This window comes from Pelodiscus sinensis, chromosome 3 (genome assembly GCF_049634645.1).
Source record: "Pelodiscus sinensis isolate JC-2024 chromosome 3, ASM4963464v1, whole genome shotgun sequence".
In the NCBI taxonomy this organism is placed as follows: Eukaryota; Metazoa; Chordata; order Testudines; family Trionychidae; genus Pelodiscus; species Pelodiscus sinensis.
In genome coordinates this window covers 72,359,472-72,377,640 of record NC_134713.1, presented here as the reverse complement: position 1 = coordinate 72,377,640, position 18,169 = coordinate 72,359,472, and the positions used below count along the sequence as shown (strand labels likewise).

At 40.3% G+C, this 18,169-nt stretch overlaps 1 protein-coding gene across 1 annotated transcript in view; it reads right to left on the bottom strand.

Moving 5' to 3' along the window:
• The window catches only part of GRIK2 (glutamate ionotropic receptor kainate type subunit 2), a 621,233-nt gene that overhangs the window by 242,175 nt on the left and 360,889 nt on the right, over positions 1-18,169 (bottom strand). Inside the window, exon 11 of the mRNA XM_075923935.1 lies at positions 9,329-9,535. Within this exon, the coding sequence (XP_075780050.1) occupies positions 9,329-9,535 (207 nt within the window). The remainder of the gene's footprint in view (positions 1-9,328; positions 9,536-18,169) is intronic.

The following is an 18,169-nucleotide window of genomic DNA, read 5'->3' as shown; positions in this document are numbered from 1 at the left end:
ACCCAATAACTTAATTTACATAGATTATACTCTGTCTCTGTAACTCCTTTTGTACCACCAGGCTTTACAGTAGAGCTGGGGAACCTACAGCCTCTGGGCCGGATCCAGATACAGCGTCTCTAGAGCCAATTCTGGGAAAACAAGTATGGGGGCAACCCTAGTTGAAGGCCCCATCCTTATGTTGTACTCTAAAGGGTTTTTATCCCAAGTATTGGGGCTAAGACTCACTGGCTGAAATTTTCATCAATGCCAGATGTGTGGCTAAATCTTCTTACATAGGTTTTAAAGTCTCACCCCCTAATATTTGCATACTGACATGGCAAAGACAAAAATTGTGGCTGATACATGCACAGAATGGGTGGAAGAAGGCTCTTGCGAGAGCTTTCTTGTGAAGCTCTGAAAAGTAAGGCACAATTTATCCATAAGTAAAAAAACCTTTTATATCAAAATTTGTGTGAAGAAAGAAAGAAAGAAAGAAAGAAAGAAAGAAAGAAAGAAAGAAAGAAAGAAAGAAAGAAAGAAAGAAAGAAAGAAAGAAAGAAAGAAAGAAAGAAAGAAAGAAAGAAGTCATTCCTTGATCAAAAAAAGCAAACATGTAAATATCAGCATAGCTGAATTCAACAAAAAAAAGTGTATTCTCTATATGACATGGACAGCTAAATACAAGTCACTGATGGGCATAAACAACTTAAATAATTAGAGAAGATAAATGAATGAATTTTTAATTGATTACAAAAACATCTGAACCCTTTACAGTTCTTGAAAGTATGAAATAGCGCTATTACTTTAATCAGTTTAAATGTTCTGCAGTTAAAAGTGACAGAAGACCTTCATTTTAAGAAATTCAAAAAGTACATGCATTTAAACCTATAAATTCACACTAAGTATCATCTGTTTTTCTAACTTCCCCACTGAATATAAAAGTCTTGCTTGTTTTTCTTAAAAAAAATGCCTAAAGAGTTTGATGAGTTTGAAAAACCCCAAATGTTTAATTTTAATGCTTGTACATAATAAAACATGATCTAAAAGAAGAGTAGTTACAGAGTTTCCATGAGTGATTTATGAATCATAAAAGCTCTGCTAATGTTAAATGCAATTTTTAACGCATAACCCTTGAATTGCATAAGAACTGTATGGAAAAATCATGTATAGTGACAGCCAAGAAACAACCACCATCTTTTTAATGGTATATAAAAATAGTGAATTAGTTCCCAGAGGATTTCTCATTCTAAGTTATATCTGCTGGAAACTATAAAATGGCAGTCATTTTCCATTTTTTTTTCAAAATCCTACCACTAAAAATATTTTAAAGTAATATTTAAGTTACAAAGGAGTTCCATTACAAATAAAGTAAAATAATGTTTTTCACTCTTCTAGTTTAGCCAGAAAATACCACTGACACCTATATGAGCACATCTAATATATAAAGGAGAATGTTTGTATGTGTGTGCTCTAATAACTTGGACACTATAAGACCTACCACAACCAAACTTTCCATGGGATAACCTTTCCACCAGGATGTTTTAAGGTCCTATGGGACGGAAGAGATGAGAGACCGATGCCTCTTTCTGGGGCTGCACGGAGCTTGGTGGTGCGGGGAGAAGCGGCTTCCCCACCATTGCTGGAAGCATATGGAGGCCCCTCTTCAATACTGCAATTGGCCCAGGGCCCGGTGGCCATCCAATGGGTGGACAGCTTGCTGCTGGGGCTCACTCTAGGCGGAGGGGGCGAGGCTGGTGTTACCGCTCAGCTGCCACTTTGAAAAAATGTCCAGAAGGAGGCTCATCGGGGACCCAGAGGTGAAAGCAGGGTGTGTGTGGAGGGAATGAATGGGGGGGACTGGTCCAGGGGGGCTGGACCATTGGGGGCGAGTGGGGAGTAGGGCAGGATTGTGGGGGCTGGATCGTTGGGGGACAGGCTGGTCCAGGGGGGCTGGATCATTGGGAGTGAGTGGGGGAAGGGCAGAATGGGGGGGATGGATCGTTGGGGCCAGTCTGGTCCAGGGGGGCTGGACCATTGGGAGCAAGTCGGGGGAGGGCAAGATTGTGGGGGTTTGCGGCTGAACCATTGGGGGCGAGTGGGAGGAGGGCAGGATTGTAGGGGGATGAAGGAAGTGGGGCTGGACAATCCTGCGGGGAGTGAGTGAGAAATGAAGCCCATGGTGGGAGGGGGGGTCTCCTTTGAGGGGCACTGGCCACTGAATGATACTGGGTGGGTGAGAAATTAATCCAAGGCGGGGGAGGGAGGATCCCTCAAATCTGGGCACTGGTCCTGGCTTTGATAGTGGATGATCCTGGTGAGGGAGGTGAGAGATGCAGTCCATGGCAGGGGCATCTGGTCAAGGGGGTGGTGCTGGAGGAACGACTATAGAGGTGCCATCATGCTCAGCTAGTTGACTCATAGTTTCATCAAAAAAGATGGGAGAAGAGTTTGAGGTATCACCTTGAAATCTTTCAGATTCAGTAGGGCTCTTGGATGAGAATTTGCACACCCAGCATGCCTATCCCCTACTTCCCTACCAAAAAAAATTAACTTCTACAAGGATAATTAGCAAAAATACCATCTGATAGGAAGCAAAACATTACACTATTGAAGAGGGGCCTCCATATGCTTCCAGCAACCGTGGGGAAACAAGCCATGGTGATTTGGGGGCTCTCCCTGCCACGGTGCTTTTAATGGCTCCAAGACTCATGACATGGGAAGAAAACAGAGACATAGTTTCTACTGTGATTTTTGTATCTAAGTTTGCCAAGTCAAATAGCTCTGATTCTCAACATTGCAATGCCTCTTTTTGAGTCAGAGATTTTGCTTTATGCAGCAGTAGAAAAGTAAGGGGGTCTGCCATAATGGCCAGATGTCAGGTACTGGCAGCTGCGGTGTGGCCGGAGCCTGTCAGGACCTGCTTCTGTTTTTCTAAATTTTGTTCCTCTGGTTTCCCAGGCAACACTGGGTAAGTCCAACTAGTTAAATATATATGGACGTGTGTGTATATATACATACACAAACACATGTATTTGATGTGCTTATATAGACATATATATGGATATTGATTAACAGATGATAGACAAAGATCCTATTTCTCTAGCAATCATGTAACACCATTTATTCCATGGTCTTAAGAGGTGTGCACTTGCAATGAACCCATCAAGAACACCAGCACAGCTAGAAATGGAGTCTTCGGAACTTGCTTGATTTGAAACCTATTTAAGTGAATGGAAAGACTGCTTCTGATTCAAATGGACTTTAAATCAGCCACCAAATCATAGGCTTCTAACACTTGTGCAAAAGGATTAACTCCCCAAGCTATAAGCATCAGACTGTTCACATATATAGACGAAGTCCATACATTTCTTATAATGGAGAATGCATAATAGACCTCCATCCCATTTGCAACTATGCATTTGCAATTATGCTGGTCACAGGGTGCTAGATTTCCTTTGTTCTAGAAAATACATTAAACTGAAAGCTAAAATATGTTAAATGATTCCTTCCCTAATATTACTTCCCTATGAAAGCTACATAAGCACCTGCTGTCCCTTTCACAGGGAATTAATGCTAGGGAAGGGATCATTTCATGTATTTTAGCTTTCAGTTTAATGTATGTGTTATAACAAAGGAGATCCAGCCCCCTGTGACCAGACAGTTCTTTGTGAACTATCATGAAGTCCAAAGACTACCACTTAGGAACCTTTGCACTACAGTACATGGGCCACATTACAGAAACACATCTATACACACACAAGCAGTGTGTCACATGGTTGAAGAGAGCAGATAGTTTAACATAAAACAGGAAAGAAAATTTAAAATACACACAAGGCTGAGGCAAGGGCTTCCCCTACAAGTCTGTAAATCTTGTACTCTGGATAGTACAAGACAAATAGAAGACCTTTTTTCCTGCAGATTTTAATAAAATTTAGGCCCCTAAAATAAGTGACATTATTTCCAGAGGCGTGCTGAGCTCTTATACTTTTGATTCTTTACACCTCTGACTCTGTACCTCAGGCCAAATATTTACCTGAGTTGCCTACATTTAGATGTCTTGATTTAGTTGCTCAAGTTTAGGCCCTATATTGTACCATCTTTTATTAAAAAGTTAAGAATCCTCTTTTCCACATACCTGATATATGAAAATGAGCAGCTGCAATCTTAAAATCCTTGAACAATGATTACACATCCCATAATTTGATTAACCTAATTAACATAAACTATTGAGCTAGTTATTTTCCTTCTTCTCTGATCTTAAGTGTAGATGATCAAAACTTACTTAATCTCTAAAGCTACTAGTAAAAAGTATTTCTGAAAGTATACATCATTCATCCCAACATCCACCCTCTTTTAAGCTTTAGCTCTCTAAGGCTGGATCGATAGTGGCCCATCTCTAATCACAATTTATGATAGGGGAATTGGATTACCTAGGGAAGTGAATTAATTTGTAGCCACATGGTGTAAAATAACCTTCTGAGTGGTGGCTTCATCATGCTCCATCTGGTGTTTCAATGAACATTTTAAGCAGAGAATTTAAGAAAGGACAAAAGTAGGCTAACTCAGAACCTATGCTCAGTCACAGCGCTCTCAATGAGACTCAGTTTATTTAACCACTTTGTTGTCCTACCAGATGTTCTCTGCCTCAGGACATCTTGTTCATTATGATTATTTATGACAACTCCCAGTTCTTTGCAGGATATTATATATACATCAGAAAAAAATGATGAATGCTACAAATGGTGTTTGAAAAATAAAGAGGATATGATAGTAGCATACTGATGGAGCTTGGCCCTCATTGATAGATAATAAAGAATCTGCCTGCTAGTGGTACCATAATTCAGGAGATATATATTGACCACAGTAGGACGTAAAACATGCTACTAATCATCCACAGGTCTAGCAGTCTCCACAGGAATAGAGCTTAGCTTGGTGCAAAGCTGCATGTCCTGGCCTGAGTGGCCTGGATGGAGCATCTTGCTGGTAGCCATTTTGAGCTCTGGGTCTGCCAGCCAAGACAAAGTAAGGTTCATGCCCAGGCTAAGCAGCTACATCCATCCTGTAGCCACTGGTGTGCGTACGGGGTGTGCCGGGTATGCTCAGGCACGCCTTAATGTCTTAGGGTTGCCAGGTGTCCAGTTTTCTACCGGACAGTCTGATTTTTGGGGGCTCTGTCTGGTAAAAAAATCCAGAAAATACTGGACATGTGCAATGTCCAGTATTTTCTGGTTTTCAGACTGGGCGCCTGGAAGCCTCGTGGGGGAGTGGCTGGGAGGCGGGATGTGATTGGCACTCGGAGCCTTGGCTGTGTGTGAGAAGGAGAGGCAGCTTGGTCCGTGTTCCTACGCGCTGGTCAAGCGTGTCGTGGAGCCGCAGCTGGACTGACTTGCACTTTGCCTGGACCATGCGGGGGGCGGGAGCGCCCTGGGATCTGTACTGCCCAGGTCAGTCCCGCTGCCTGCCGGATGATACGCTCTTGCCCCTCCACCCCCTCCTGGCCAGCTAGTTAGTTCTCCCCCACTTCTCCTCCCAATCTTCCCTGGCCAGCCATGCCAGCCCTGCTTCCAGCGGCCAGTTCTCCCCCCCTCCCAATCTCCCCCAGACATCCCTGCTGTACCCAAGCCCCACCCCCACTGCCAGCTCTACCTCCTGCCGGCAGGTTCCTCCTCCCAATCTTCTCTGGCCAGTCCTGCTGTACCCCCCATCAGCGCTGCTTCTGGCGGCCAGTTCTCCCCTCCTCTCCCGATCTCCCCGGGCCAGCCCTGCTCCGCCTGACCCCCACCAACCAGCTCTGCTTCCCGTCGACTGCCCCCCCCCATCTTTTCTGGCCAACCCTCGACCCCTCCTCTCCAGCTCAGCTTCCCAGCCCCCCCCCCTTCCTCCCAGCCAGCCCTGCTCCCCTCCCGGCTGGTCCCTCCCCTCCCCACCCGCCACCCCATGAAGTGTGTCCTGTATTTTTTTTAAGACTACCTGGTGACCCTATAATGTCTCAAAAAAAAGTGGCTTTGCGTTTTAATTTAATCGCATGATACACTCTTTTAGTTTTAAAATATGGATTGCTGTATTATGCAATAAGCACCAAATTGCACATATAAAAACAAACTAAGAAGTACAATGTCCCATTCTTAAGTTTGTATTTTTAAGTAAAGTTTAGCTGTTAATTAAAAAAAAGTTTAGTTATGTTTTAGTTTCTTTAGTTTGTTTGATGAATAAAATAATGTCCTTTATGAATGAGTAGTCAAAAAATGTTCACCTTTAAAAAAATAAATAAATAAAATTCCCTGGGTGCACACCCTAATGAAATGTTCTGTGCACACCTATGCCTGTAGCGCAAAGATCACACTCACTTGTTTCTTTCATTTGTTCACAATCCTTTTTATTTAACAAAGTTGCTGCCTATCTGCTATAAATTATCCCTCATCTATGAGGTATCTTTGCTCAGGAGATTCTCAGAATGTCTGGAAATCACTCAGCACATTGAGAATGTCACCCTAAACAAATGTCTGGGTGGGAGGTCACTGGATCTTTACGTGCAAAAACAACAGTCTGCTGTAATACAGACAGAGGAACTAAGTAGAAAGGATAAATGTAAAGTGGCTCAAAATTCATGTGATGATTCCTCAACAGAGGAGAATGTGATATAAGGAGCATAGTTCAGCAGCCCTGTGGCTCATTTTTAGTTTACGTCTCATGTTCCTAAAAGCTCAGGCTTTGGGGCTTCAGCCAGCTACCTGCATACTCATATTTTATTTTACCCAATGCATTTTAGGAGGGTTTAAGTTTTATCTCCTTCTTAAGCATCCAAGGGGACCACAACTAGAGATGGGACACTGTATAACTACCACCAGGCAGATTTGAACCTGGGCCTTCTTGAGCTTAGTATACAAGTCTCTACAGCTTGAGCTATAAAGCCATGTAGCTTTCAACTGTGGCTATAGAGTTCCCTTGTTCTTATCTCTCTTTATAAGTGGTCTAAGTGTCACTACATTGGACAGTGAACCACACTAGGGCTACGTCTACATTGCAGGCTTCTTGCGCAAGAAGCTTTTTGCAGAAGAGATCTTATGCAAAAACTTCTTGCGCAAGAGCACGTCCACACTACAAAAGCGCATCGGAAAAGTGATGCACTTTTGCACAAGAGAGTGTCCAGACTGCACAGACATTCTTTCGCAAGAAAGCTCTGATTGCCATGAACAGAGTGGCTACCAGAGCACCTGTGCTTATTTTGATAGGCTGTTTTTGCACAAACCCCCCCTGTTTTCCATCCACACATACCTTTTTGTGCAAGAGCTCTTGCACAAACAGGCTTATTGCTCATAGAAAGAGGAATAACTATTGTGCAAAAACCCCTCTCTTCTTCTGATTTACTGTAAATTTACTTGCACAAAAACACGCTTGCAGCGTGGACACTCTGCGAGTTTTTGTGCAAAAACTCTGCAGTGTAGACCTAATCTAGGTGTGTGGGATACAACTACACAAGGCAAGCTAGTGCTTTGAGGGAGCACCATGCATTCTCTCTCATATGTGCACAAATTTTGCACACATGCTCAGGGAGTGGGGTTGAGAAGGAATATTGCCTTGAGGGATTTTCACCTTTTATGTCAGTATGTGGGTGCTGCACATGCCAGGATTAGCTGAGTGTATATCACTTAATCATTTCCCTGCCATTGCAGGCTCTTAGGCAACAAAGCACATTGGTTTCTCCAGTTCTCGCCTGTGGTAAATTAATAGTCCAGTCTCCTCTGGGCTGTAATACTTTGATCTAATTTCAACTGTGGGGTTTAGTGTGCAGGTTCTGGGTGGTGTTGGTACACCCACAGGGTATGCAGGAGGTCTGTATGGACGGGATGATCTGATAGTTTCTTCTGGCCTTTATCTCTATGACTGTGAAATTAAAAAGTCAAGCTTTTCCATTGGAGATAGGCAAATATTGTTCCAAACAATGAATGAGCTTGAGGCTCCATGGGTAAAACCAGTTACTGACATTGTGATATACTATCAGAAGAGAGTGACTCGAGTCGCCCCAGTTCTAACCGTTTTTTCTTTTTTTTCAGTGCCAGGACTTCTTCACACATGTCTTAAGACATGTCTACATTACCCTGAAGTTCAGACTATGGGTGCATGTATAGCAGTGCATATTGAAATGCTGCACTGTTCCTCCCTTGTGTGGATGATGCATGTCAAGATGAAAAGTTCCTACCTCGTATTAATGTAGACTTCTTTAAAACAGGATTACATTATGACTGAAGAGAAGGGTGTTAAAGTAATACTGTAAATCTGAACATTTTGGCAAATTCTCATAGTCTTGTGAACTTTTAGGGCACATAGAGGCAGAAGAGATTCCTATCACTATAAACTGCTCAAAAACTGTCGGTTCTTGTTTCTGAAGGCCCATGTATTTTTTCCCAGCATCAGGATGAAAAAATCTGACTGGAGCTACAGTATAACCTTCCTATGTTTTTGTTGTTTTAAATCACATTGATATACATAGGGTTTGGTTTCTTTCAAGTGGCTTTGATCAGATGCCTCGATATTGAGCAATTTACCAAAATAAATAAACACAAAGAAGCTAAGGAGAATTGCATAATTTTCCAACAGAACTAAACTCTATTTCCAAGAGACCAAATCAAATTGGCACCACCAACTGGGAAAGTATATTTTAAAGGCCAGAAAGAAAGGATGCCTGACTTATTCAATTACAAACAATTGCCTGTAATGATATCTGTTTTGACTCACATTGAATTACCCTGCTGCTTCAGTGTACATTGATATTTCTGTCTTTCTGCCTGGACATTACAGCACATGTTTTAAGGAGAAAAGACAGGGATCTGCTCAGTGTATGTTAATGGGGAGATAATACTGCATATATTAAAGGTTACATAGGGATTCTTCTGAGAGAAAGCATCAAATCTCCTGCCAAAAAAAGAAGAGCTGATTGCTCTTGAATGATTAAGTTAGTGAGTATCATATTTCTTTTCACAAGAGTAATACATTACTCCTAAGAATTCATTGTGGTTGCTATCTATTTTCCTATGTTTAGATTTGGAAATGATTCATGAAGCATGAAGCGCTTTCCATTAGAAAGACAAAAACAGAGAGGCAAAATAAATAGCCTAGGTTTAATGATACATTTTAAAAACTGGAAAGAAGCTTCTTTGCTTTTTTTTTTTAAAGTACAGAGACTCATTGGCATAGAAAATCTCAGCATACAATTGGCATTAACATACACTGGTATCACAATTTATCTGTGTCAAAAAAGCAATCAGCAACCTGCTGGATCTTGTTAAATGTTGCTCTCACTTATATTTCAGTAAGATAGCACACAAGCTATCAAAAATGAACTTACATGATCCATCAGTTCACGAACCATTCCATTCCACTGTCCATTGGCATCATCCTGGGCTCCATATTTGCCATCCTCCACCAGCCTGATTTCATAGGTAAATCCAAGGATGGTAGCTAGCTCCCTGAGGAGGTCAATGCAATAACCCTCAAATCGATCATTCCCATACAGAGGTTTGTCAGATTTCTTGAACATCACATAGGGCTCTTCCTGTAAGAAGTGAAGACACAGAGTGGGAGCATTAATAATGATCCATTTGTATAAAGCTGTTAATATGTTACCATGATATCATCTCCCATACACAGAGAGAAATGGACTTAAAAAAGTAAATCCTACTGTCTCCCTTCTATCAAGGGAAAAAATTACCTCAGATTATTCAAAAACTCTTTCATTTTTAAGTGAAAATAAAGAGCCAATAGAGAAGCCACATCTGTAATGCAGACATACCTTGCCTAATCTGAAATGTGTGGTCTACCAAATTACTCATTAATGTCCAACATTTTACTTGGGTGGAATATTGTAAATTGCTCAAAATGGAAGCAATCTAACATTGTGGCTATTCATCAATTGAAAAACTAATAGTTTTAATTCAGGACATAATTTAAGAGTGCTAATTATGGCAGGCTATAAATTTATAGAAGGGGGATGTTAACTGCTTCCACAATACTTTTTAAAAAATAAACATGCAGAAAACCTTTCAAAACACAAATCAGTACCCGTACAGGTTGGACCTCCCTGGTCTGGCACCCTCAGGTCCTGATGGGTCCTGGATGAGGGATTTTGCAGGTCAGTTGTGCCTTCCCCTGCTACCAGCTTCCCCAAGCCCTGGACCAGCTGCCAGCCTCCTGCTCAGTTTCCCCTTGCCACCACCCTCACTTCCCTGTCAGTCCCCCCACCTCTTTCTCTGCTAATGCCAGGCAGACCAGCTCCCTGTGCGCCAGGCTCTGGCCCCGTGGGGCAGCCCCACTGTGGAGTGCTGAGCTCCTAGCCCTGTGAGCAGTTCCACTGCGGGAAGCCCAGCCACCAGCCCTCCACCAGGAGTCTCTGGTCCTGGAACACCCGTGGTCCTGCCAGATGACAGATGTTGCTGGACCAGGGAATCCCGAATTACAGAGGCTCAACCTATATATTCTGGTCTGCTGCGTCAAGTTATACACTTTGCTCTTTAAGATAATGCAGAAAGCCCTTGAGAATATTAACACAAAAATATTTCTATGGAAACTGAATTTTATTTCCTTAAAGCCGTCAGCCCCGCTATGTAATTCTAAGGTTAGAATGTTATTGAAGATCTAGGAAGATGTTTATTGCATTACGGGGTATGTAGAAGACAGTCAACACTTTAAAATAATTGGCAGGTCATTAGTAGTTGTTTTGGTAGGAAAGTAATGCCTAGTGCTATGATGAACTTCTTGTTATGTTTTGTGTGCAGAATAAATATCACTTTTATTAAATGTAATGCTGGGAAGGAAAACAAATACTACACCTAAAATTTTCTATCATCAATCTCCAGTTTCTTTTTTGAATCAGAATAGGTTAAATAGATGAGCTTAAGGTTTTCTTGTGTTTTACACCTTTCCCCTATTTTATATAAGAATAAAAAATAACCACAAAGTAAGTCAAGAAAAATTGTACCAGATACAATTACTGCACCAGGCACAAGAGTCAATGAATAATAAGATTTCTCTCCTGGGTAACTTTGTAAAATTCATACAGTACTAAACCTCTGCATCAGCATTCACTGGGGTTAAAGGCACCTTATTCTGCTGGCACTTGGCAGCTTTAAGAAGAATCTGTCAGCATTTTCACTATACACCCTATATTTGAGGCAGCCCATAATTGATCCATTTTAATTTGCATAAAACTGGAATTTTAGAACAAAATATGTTCAGAAAGTATATTGGTGTGTTTGTGGGGGAGTGGGGAATATCTTGTGTATTAAAGAGATCAATATTTGTTTTCTCCAAATTGTCATGTTATGATTCTATTTCACACATTTCTATTTAAAGAAACAAATATAGGGCCTGATCTGGCAAAAGCTGTATACACATGTGTCATCATCTTTCCATTAGCTCTTCATATTATTAAGAGGTACTCGCAAATTAGGGTTTTGGTAGAGATCAGCACTTTGGTTTTTAATATTTAATTTGGCAAGTAGCTAAGGAGTTTCTGATCTTAATTTACAAATATTGTTATGTTGAAATTTGTTGAATCAGGAAAGCTGAGTATGCTCATTGGCTCTTTTTCAGAGCTTGTTTTAGCAGGTAAACTGCATATCATACTAAGTACAGAATAAAGTGCACTCTATGTCCCAAGTTCCAAAACTCTGTTAGCCTCAGTGACATATTTCATATTACCTTTATAATATAAGGGCTCTTACAGTCTTTTAAGAGCCAAAAATAAAGTTCGACCTTTTCTGGAATTTTGTGAGAGTTATGTGGAATACAAAAATATTGTGCAAAATCCAAGCAAACTGAAAAACAGATTTTAATGTAGTAATCATGAATATTTCAGTTAAAAGGATACTGGAATTTTCTCTGTTTTTTATTCTCATTTCTAAAAAATTGTAAACATGTATAAATTACTAGAGCTCGTCAGGAGACAATTTTCCTGTTCCATTTTATGCATCAAAAAATGTCTCCACCCTGAAGCAGGGACTAAAATCAAAATCTTGACAATTTTCATAAACTGAAAAATGGAAAACTATTTCCATTTGGGTCAATTAAAATATTTCATTGTCTGGCTATGCTGAGAGAAGGAGAAGAGACACCACAACTTTATTATTAGTTGTCTGGGACTACCCAGCAGATAGCACGTAGAGTGCAAGTAATCATAATTAACCAGAAGAGGAGTGCTTTAACTGGTCCCCTGGTCCCTTTTCCACCCAAGTCTCTCCAGTGTATCCATTTCTGGGACCTTACAATCCCGGGGGAAAGGGGCTTCAACCAACTCTTCCCTCCATTTGCCATATATATCCCTCCAGCAAATTCATGCTGGGACCTTATCAAGCACTCCCCTCAAGGTAGACTATAATGATGGGGAATTGGCTCACTACCACACCAACAGGAGTCCCCAACCACCCCCAGCTCACTCAGTTACCACAAACCTCTTCATTAAGTCCTTCTCAAAGACATTTATCCGTTGCTACATGCCCTCTTTTATGGAGTACCTGCAATGAATATCTGCTTTACATTAAATAGTAAGTTGCAACGTACGGCCTACAACTCATCATGTTCTGTTTGAACAGGGACCACCCAAACTTGCTGTGAAGAAGGCATATAAACACAACTGAACCTGAGTCAATATGGTAGAAAGGGAAAAATTCCTTCCCAGCCCCCTCAACAGGGTGGCAAGTGAAAAGCCCACAGCAGATATAGCCAATAACCTGGTATATTTACAACCAGAAAAGCAAGGGAAGGTGGATGCTTCCAGTCCTACTCCTTGAATAACAGGGGAGGGTCCCAGCACAGGCTTTTAAAATCCCTCATTCCTGGGTGATGGGATAGCCACCATGCTGGCCTCTTTCCAGCCATTTTACATCTTCCCCTCCCCTAAAACCATCAAGAATCACTCTCTTCTTCTGACCAACCAAACAAACAACTTTTCAGTTTAAGATGCAGGATCTCAAATGCTTAATGCATTACAAAGGCAATTTCCCCTCTCCAAATATTCACTAAGGGGCCACAGAATTCCTCATTGTTTTTTCATATACCCATCAGTTTTGCATGAAGGATGAATTATTTAGGACACTGATCCATATCAACCCACTCAGCCTATCCCAATGGAGTCTCTTAGGCTACAAGTTCACTGTGAGTTCTTCCAGCAGAAAATATGCTAATGAGGGATTCATTAGCATAAGGCACAATCTCATTAGCATATTTTCTGCCATTTCTTTTTGTGCAGTGGGTTTTTGCTCAAAAACAAGCAGTGTGGACTTTTTTTGCTCAAAACCCCCATTTTGTGCTAGATCCTTATGCCTGTCCCATGTCCACACTGCTTGCTTTTGTGCAAAAACCCCTTGCGCAAAAAGAAACGGCAGAAAATATGCTAATGAGATTGCAATTTATGTTAATAAGTCCCTCATTAGCATATTTTCTGCTAGAAGAATTTGCAGTGAAGACAAAGCCTTAGGGTATGTCTAAGAGAATTCAGACTCTGAAATACACCCCCTCACTAGGCTTCAAAACACTGTGTTCTCATGTATTTTTAGAGTACTAAGCATGAGCCCACCCCCTCCCTACCCCAAAGCTATTGACCCAGACTGGGAGGCTCACAACTATATGAGAAAAACAACAAACGATCTGATAGAACTTTGTAGACTAACAAAACATGTAGATGGTATCATGAGCTTTCATGGGCATAGCCCACTTCTTCAGATGACCAGAGTTTGAAGTTTAGGATGTGAAGACCCAAAATAAATAGGAGGGGGGGGAGGAAAAAAGGATGGGGGAGGATATAGAAAATAGGGGGGGAAGGTTAAAGGAATCAGTGAGTATCTGAAGATTGAGTAGTTAAAATGAAGCAGATTAAGTCAATTGATAGTATCCCTCCTGACATAGGAATCTACGCAAAGAGCTGTTTGCACCTCTATTGAAAGTTAAGTAGATAGTGTCCCAGCTAGTCTTCATCACGATTGAGTACATTAGCATGCAAATTGAATTTGCGGATGAACTCTAATTCCAATGCGCCTCTGTATATCGGGCTAGTAGAATTAATTTGCAACAAGACAGCCACTTGAAGATATTTTAAACCATGATTAGGAAGATTTAAATGTTCCCCAACAGCTTTCTGTATGATCCCTTTATGTATATCTGATTTATGTCCATTGATACTTTCCCGCACAGATTGTTCAGTTTGTCCAAGATATATAGCAGTGGGTCATTGCTAGCATTTGATGGCATAGATCAAATTACTGGATGTGCAATCAAATGACCTTTTGATTTGGTAGCTTATGTTGTTGGCTCCAGTGATGAATTCACTAGTATAGATATGTGGGCAGAGTTGTCATCGCGTTTGGTTGCAGGGCTATGTTCCTGGCTGCTTATGACGTGGTTGTGTGGCATGGTTACCAGAAAGAATTCACTTCAGGTTGGGGGGAGGGGTTGTCTATAGGCGAGAATAGGCTTTTCTCCCAAAGCCTCTGAGAGTGAAGGATCATTTTCCAAGATGGGTTGCAGATTGTGTATAATGTGCTGGAGGGGTCTGAATTGTGGACTATAGATAATAACAAGAGAAGTTCTGTTATTTTCTCTTTTTGATCTGTCATGAAGTAATTTATGTCTGTGTACTTCTTTGGCTCTGTCCATTTGTTTTTTCACTTCTCCAGGTGGGTATTTCAGTTTTAGGAATGAGAGCTAACCTAAGTCTTTAGCTCTGAACATGCTTTACATGCAGGTAAGGTCCATTAATATCTGAATACTGGCAGCTGGATGCAAATAGTGAAGTACCAACTAAAGGATCAAGAGCCACAAAATCAATTTCCAGAATCAAACCAGTTCAGCCACTTCAAACTGAAACCCATGTCAATTGCATAGTAGACCCTCCAATTTACAGAAATTTTATTTCATCTATATTCTATGTTGCTGCAAAAATTGCCAACTTGCAACTTGCCAAATGAAACATGCACAGACAAATCAGACCCAAGAAAACCATGAACAGCATGACAGAAAATCAGTTATTAACTATTTACAATGGCAGGCAAATTGGATACTACAACTCAGTGGGGAAAGGAGAGAATATTATGTACTTCTTTCTTACAGTTCAGTTCCTGAAAATAGTTACTGAAAATTAAATGGTGAGAGATCATTTTTATATACAGAGCTTACTGCGCTGCATACAACCAACTCCAGAAAGTTGTGGGAAAAAATATATTAGACTTTCAAATTTTCCTCTTACCACAATATTTGCTAGCTTCCTTAAGGAGAATTTAATGTTATGTAATTTGATTTGACTTTGGTTTCAGAGTTCTTGAAGGCAGACAATGATTATCTGATGACTCCCAATATTATGAGTGTGCTAGAGCCATATCGTAGTTGCTCTGCATCTCTATAATGTTTTGTGTCATCAAACATTTTCCTAGAAAGAAAACTGCTTCTATAGAATGTATGTGTACCTCAAAAAGATAATCTTAATAAAAAGCAATATGCAGCTGAAAATCTCACTGGATTCCTCCTTAAAATCTGTCTGCATGATATTAATGACATTTCTAAATTATGAATTTGATTCACTTGTGTAACACTTGGTTCACTTGATATAAAGTAGTAACACATCATAACCTGTTCTAGATAAAAAATATATGATGTGCCTCAGCCAACATATATTTGTGTGGGAGGTTATGGCTATGAGCCAAGGCTATGGTCCTGGGCAATTGATGTTATGTGCACCTTGGTAAATAGAGGTCAAATGAACTAAAGGAAAAAACATGTCAAAGATCCATCCTCAGCTAGATGTGTGTGTATCTCAAACCTCAAGTTTATTGTTGTTTAATTGTCTAACATGGGACTTCTGCATGCACCAAAGAGAGCACCAGAAGACACACCTCTACAATGGTCCATTTTCTATTTTTTGAAGGAAGCTTTTTATCTTCAGAAGTTTAGGCATTTTAGGAGATTTGTTGAACACACCATCACTAAGACATACCACACAACCTTTGTTAATGGAACGAAGCAGGGATTTATGACTTAGTTTAGCCTACTAAAGGTGAATATCAGTTCAACCCAAACAAAACAAAACACCTTTCAGGTATACTATAGACATGTCTACCACACCACAGGAAAAGTTAAAGCTAGATTCCCATGAAAAGTTATTATTGGCATCTGTCTTTCACCATTTCATTTTAATAGAACAATGTTACAAACAAGTTCATTTTTGTTACTTAGCTGGGTAATACTAACAATGAAATAATTTATAGAAATAAGCACATGTAATTTTATGATTTCAAGTCCCAAATGTGTGTGTGTTTTGGAGCAGACTTATAGCACAGCTTTTAAATCTGAAAAAAAATACTATTATTGACATTATTAGGAAAATCATTCCTTACACAAAAACAGAAGCAAAGGTGTTCTGGAAAGTTTGGAACTTCTTTGGCAAGTAAGATCATTTTGGCAGCTATCTGGAATTGTTTCATTTATTTCACCAGCTGTTTGAGTGGCTCTATGTTATTATCTGCAATATATGCTGTTGAGCTCCAGAGAAGAACACAGTGTATGGGGAAAGAATATTGTAAGTGTTTTCCCACTAAAAAGATGATCTCAAGACAGTTTTGGAATAGTCTTCTTTTGATTTTCATTAAGACACAGAACAATAATAACCATGACTTTAAATAAGGAAATGGATGACTAGATACTGTTAAGTCTCCACTCAATGAAATAGGCACACATTTGCCTTTGCTCCTGAGTAAGCAGGGGGTTGGATTCAGAGGAAGAGGATGAGAATGTCTTATGCTACTCTGTAGTGAACCTCTGATCAGCTGAGGAGTAACAACCATGTGTTCTGGAAGGAGCTATGTTGAATTATGCTCCCTTAGGAGGAATTAAGAGTGTTTGGACTCTTAGTCATGGTCTATTCTAGAAACTACGTGATTCAGGGGGATGTAAACACTCATTCTTGTGTAGTGTTATTATACCAGATTAACCACCCAGTATAGGCAGCAATATGTCTGTTGAGGCACATCTACATAGCAGGACTAAAGTTGAAATAAGCTACACAACTTGAGCTACGTCAATTGCATTGCTTAAGTCAAAATAGCTTATTTCCCTTTTGGCACTCTGTACAGAGCAGGAAGTCTGAGTTAGAGCACACCTGCTTTCCTTACTCCTCATACAATAAGGGTTACAAGAGTCTGAGTAAGAAATCCTCCAGCTTGACATTTTTTTGACATTATGTCAAAATAACTGCTTGCTAGGTATATGAGGACTATGTGTTTTCAGAATAACACCAGTTAATTTGAAATAATACTGCTGCGTAGACATTGCCTAGGAGTTTTAGTGACTTGAATTTGTTATTCTAAGATTTGGAATAGTGTAAATTTACAGGAAGCCTTTAAAGAACTTGAATTATGCATTTGCAAAATCAGGTACAATATTGTATATCTAATTTTATAGGATAAACACCTTCATGTTTCATAGGATAAACACTTTCATGACATTCACAAAATTTTTCATAAAAACAGGTTAAAAGAAAACCTAGAAAATTGAAATAGATGTTTCTGGCATGGGAACAAGTGGCCGAAAAGTCAGCAGCTAAGAACTACATCACATGATATTTATGCTTACTCAGGTATAGTACAGTCCTTTAACACCCGGTGGGCACTTTTGTATGACAGCTGGTCTACACAGCTCCAAAATCTGTGATGAGAGGTGAAGCCAAACTGTGGAAGTGTCCCACAAGAAGATGAAGTTATACCAGTGAAATTTTACCTGGACAGTTACTTGCTTGTTTTTTGGAGGGGCAGGGATGCAGGGAACAGAGTGGATAAAATGCTTGGGGGGAAAGACAGACAGGAAATGAAGATAAAACATTTTCCACAGAAAAGAAAACATCCACAACTTCAGAGCCCAAAATGGCAGTGTAATTATATATTCCGCTTCAAAGTTTTATTAGAAACTTGAAGCAAGCAGTAAAGGCTCCCCCACCTCCAAAGTTCAACACCTAAGTTACACCTGTAGGATATTGCCACATAAACTGTCAGTAGCCTGAAATATGCAATTTGGGTAATTGTGTGTATAAATAGGGGTTTGTATGCTAATGTACTTTTCTGGGGAAAGTAATTATCCTCCTGCAAATGGAAATGCATATTTTGCCAGTGCAATATAGTTGATCAATTTAGAAAAAATAGCATCAAAGGTT